This window comes from Microtus ochrogaster, chromosome 7 (genome assembly GCF_000317375.1).
Source record: "Microtus ochrogaster isolate Prairie Vole_2 chromosome 7, MicOch1.0, whole genome shotgun sequence".
NCBI classification, from domain to species: Eukaryota; Metazoa; Chordata; class Mammalia; order Rodentia; family Cricetidae; genus Microtus; species Microtus ochrogaster.
In genome coordinates this window covers 27,621,246-27,625,467 of record NC_022014.1, presented here as the reverse complement: position 1 = coordinate 27,625,467, position 4,222 = coordinate 27,621,246, and the positions used below count along the sequence as shown (strand labels likewise).

Genomic DNA, 4,222 nt, shown 5'->3' with positions numbered 1-4,222 from the left:
GATCTTTTTTGGTTTTTCGAGACAGGGTTTCTCTGTGGCTTTGGAGCCTGTCCTGGAACTAGCTCTGTAGACCAGGCTGGTCTCGAACTCTGGGGTGGTGTTCTATTGGAGAGCCTGTACAGTTCTATGTCAGAGACAGGGGCATAAAAATGATGACCATTTCAAGAACATCTGTGGCAGATAATTTTTTTTGTATAAAACAGGAAATTTGCACCAATGAAATCTCAACAATATCTTTTCCTCAGCAAGATCTTCACAATGACAACACTAGTTGATAAGCGAATTTGGATGGCAGAGATTTCACAATGTCCTACTGCTAAATGAGAACTTATAAGTGATCAATAGCTAGCAGGAGAGGGATAAAATCAGTATTCTCCAGGAAAAGATTCCTAATAGGCGATCAGTCCCCAGTGGTCAACATGAAACATATATATGAACAACTGTAAATGGACTCATCAGGTTGTATTTATTTATACACATGTATGTAAATATACATGTATTTAACAATAATATTAAAGAACAGCTCATGAATTTGAGACAGAGTTGGTTGGTGGGACACGGGAGTTGTTGAAGCAGGCAGACTGAGGGCTGGAAATGATGTAAATATAGTACTTGTGTATTAAATTTTTAAAAAAGATATATAAATAAAAAAAGAAGTGGTGACTTCCTCCCACAGATGTCCCTTCATTTGACAATCATGATGGCCTGGGACTGAACCTGTCACATACCTGACTGTAGTCTCTGCTGCTTGAATGAAGTCAGGCTGTCACCCATTTCTTCTCCACCAGGGTTTTTAGTAGGGACCATCACATGTGGCTTCCTATGCACAGACATGTTATTTTTTTCAGATGTCAGGAGAAACCATAGAAACCAGAGCTGTGTACCCAGTATTCTGACATAAAATCCAACTCATCTGACTTTGAACTTGGTCCCATGATTCTTCTCTGGGACAGAACTCTATGAAGTCCCCATCCTCTCAGGCATCCATGCTGCTAGAACAGGGATCGTCTCAACCCCTCCTTTGCTTTGAGTGTGTTCCCCAGTGTTTACTCATTAGAAAGTTAACCCCAATGTCACAGTGATGACAGGCTGAAGATTAAGACACAATGAGGTCACGAGTGCTCTGCTGTCATGAAGGGGTTAACGACATCATCACAGGAGTAGACTCCTGTGCCCTGACAGGACTTGTCACAAAAGCCACATGGTGGATTTTTGTTCTCTGAGAATTTCTGTATCTTTTGAAAATGTAGTTTTGGCTTTCCTTCTTCCAGTATTTAGGTTTACTGGTGCTTATCATTGTCACACTTGCTGTGTCCAGAGGACCCACCTCTAACTCACCTTTCACATTCTTTTTTTCTGATCAAAGAATTTATGTAGGCGTGTTATATGATTCTATTTTTGCTAAAGGCTAAATGAAACCTCCCCACCACACAGAACCCTTCCTCACATTGGTTTCTGTGGTTCCTGGTTGCCTGGATCTATTTGTCTTTCCCATTACCTCAGGACACATTTCCCACCTCACCTCTGGACCAGCCACATAGAGGCTGGGTTGACCATTAGGAATTATGTGTCCACTCCTTACCATGTGCTGGAGATGAGCAGCTGTGGATTCTCTGTCTGCAGGGCCCCGAGCTCCATAATCACTGGGTCACTGAGAGGGGCCAGGTCCAGCCTGCAAGCACAAGACGGGGCTATTTTTTTTCTGGGATCCACCACAGGAATATGAGGTCTCAGGGTCCAGGATCCTAGATTCTTTTGTCTATAGTTGGAGCAAGTGAGGAGCTTTATTAAGCCTATTCTTGATCCAAATCCAAGACAAAGAATGGAAAACAGCAAGCTTAGCAGACAGAGATGTGTCCATGACACAGTCTCAGTGGGGTTGGTCAGTGTTCAGGCAGATCTGAAGCTAGGATGAGGACTTTTGGAATTTTTCAGAGCTGAAAAGAGGGGTTGGCCCTTTTTACCCCTCCCCCACAAGGTAGTTATTGGAAACAGACTCTCCCAGGGAAGGGAACATGGACATAGATGAGGGGACTCATATTGACAATGGATCACAGAGTTGCTATCAGCATTCCCAGCAGATGGAGGTCACGGCCATATCCCCATAGGCATTCTGGACAGAGGACCACCTCAGGCTCCTGTAGTGAAATCCCATGACCCCCCCCCCCAGGGCTTCAGCCACTTTCTGTTCTAGAGCTTTCTCTAACTCTTCCTTTGCCTAGACTTCTGTCTCCAGGTTGGCCCAACCAAAGTCCAGTTCTCTATCAGGCCTACGGAAAGCCCTCATGGACCATCCAATAGGCAATAAATAAATTGTTGTAAAGGCCCTCTTACAACAATACATTCTCACAATACTGTTGATTCCATAGCATTCAGCAGAGTTTGGCAATGGTGTCATGCACTGATGGTAGATCTTTATCTTTCTCTTCCCACACAGGCTTAGCAGGACAGAACTGTGTGTGTTTGTGATAGTATCCCTAGGTGCCAGACAAATGCTTAGCACAGAGGGTCCTAATATGGATGCATGGCTGTATGTATTCATGAATGAATAAATGAGTGAATCACTGTCCTGGAGTAAGGCAAACCTGGGAGTCTGGTAAGGTAATAGCCTGGCTAATACATATGACTGCACAGTGCCCAGCTACCTACCTGGTATTTGTTTTTACATATGTACACTTTATGTCATTAGAATCCATGAGGTGGGTGAGACATTCTACCTGGTAGATGAGGAAACTGAATTTTACAGAATATGGTGACTTGCCCAAGTCTCAGGTATAAGCGGCACAGCTGGTCAGGAGCCACTCTGACTATGCATTCCCCCTCCCACTTCTTTTCCATATCCCCTATTCTTCACTCCCTCATGTCCCTTCTTTCCCCCTGCTCAGAATGGCATCCTGGGGTCTTACTTACCACAGGATTCTGAGTTTGCAGGCAGGAATCCTGAGCCACTGACACAGCAGCCCCACACCAAGGTCTCCCAGGTCATTCAGCTGCAGGTCTAGCTCAGTCAGGCTGGAGCTGGCACTGAGCACTGGGGCCAGGTCCGCACAGTGGCTGAATGTGAGGCCACAGTTGACAAGCCTGCATGGAGATGCTCATTGTCAGATTCTCCAGGGATCACTGCTCTTTGGAAACTGTTCTATGGTCTCCCTTTGTGACCCTGGCATGCCGTGTTAGCAGTGCTTAGCTTTTCTAGTGCCTTTTCTAGTCTGGGCGGATAATGTCTAGTCTAATCTAATCATGCTTTCCAGGACTGAGCTGCAGAATCATGGAGCACAGATCGAGACCCACTGCTCTGCTGTGATTGGCCACGACAGACCTCCATGAGACCCAGGACAGCTCACTGATGTGTTTCAAGAGTCATCTAAAGTGACATTCACTAATAGAATAAGGACATGACTCACTTGTTATGGGAAATCATAGTAAAGATTGAATCTATAGAAACAGCAGAGGGCTGGTTATAAGGGCAGAGAGCAGGAGGTGGTGGGGATGCCATTCCCCTGCCTGGAGTTTTCTTTCCCTCTGCTTCATTTAGCCGCCTCCTCTGTGCTCTTCAGTTCTCCTGCAGCTGCTTCCTCAGGATGTTTGCTCCACTGAAGCCCTCATAGGCCTGTTGTTAGCAATAGCTGGTGGGGGTCCTTGCTGAATGTCAGTATTTCAGGATCTCTAAGAATAGAATCCGTTTTCCATTTTTTTTTATTTATTAAAGATTTTTGCCTCCTCCCCGCCACCGTCTCCCATTTCCCTCCCCCTCCCCTGATCAAGTCCCCCTCCCTCGTCAGCCCGAAGAGCAATCAGGGTTCCCTGCCCTGTGGATAGTCCAATGACCACCCACCTCCGAAAACAGAAAACGTTTTCCATTTCTTTATCATAACATTCTAGCCTCTGTTATAGGTGTGGTTCAGAGGCTTTGGTGAATATGTGGATGAATATAAAACCTCACCCTAGACCCATCTTTGCTTCTATTCTCTTGTCATCTGTCTCTGCTTCAGAGAAGAACCCAAAACAGACTCACCACAATGTTTTTAGTTGGCATCCAGGGCATCTCAGGGTTCTACAGAGACTCTGCACTGCATAGTGGCTCAGTGGATTTCCACTTAGGTCCAGCTCCTGCAGACTTCCTGTGAACTCAAGAGTGGAGAAGAGAACCTGCCAAGTGGCATTAGTGATCGGAGTCCACCTGGACCTGAGGGAGAGGGAGAGGGAGAGGGAGAGGGAGAGG

The 4,222-nt window shown here is 45.9% G+C and overlaps 1 protein-coding gene across 1 annotated transcript in view; it reads right to left on the bottom strand.

The window, feature by feature from the left end:
- Positions 1-4,222, bottom strand: part of LOC102001620 (NACHT, LRR and PYD domains-containing protein 1a-like) — a 148,433-nt gene that overhangs the window by 56,631 nt on the left and 87,580 nt on the right. The window contains exons 8-11 of the mRNA XM_013347045.1: positions 4,016-4,186; positions 2,911-3,081; positions 1,583-1,672; positions 725-820 (exon numbers count right to left, since the gene is read on the bottom strand). Coding sequence (XP_013202499.1) covers positions 725-820; positions 1,583-1,672; positions 2,911-3,081; positions 4,016-4,186 — 528 coding nt within the window. The remainder of the gene's footprint in view (positions 1-724; positions 821-1,582; positions 1,673-2,910; positions 3,082-4,015; positions 4,187-4,222) is intronic.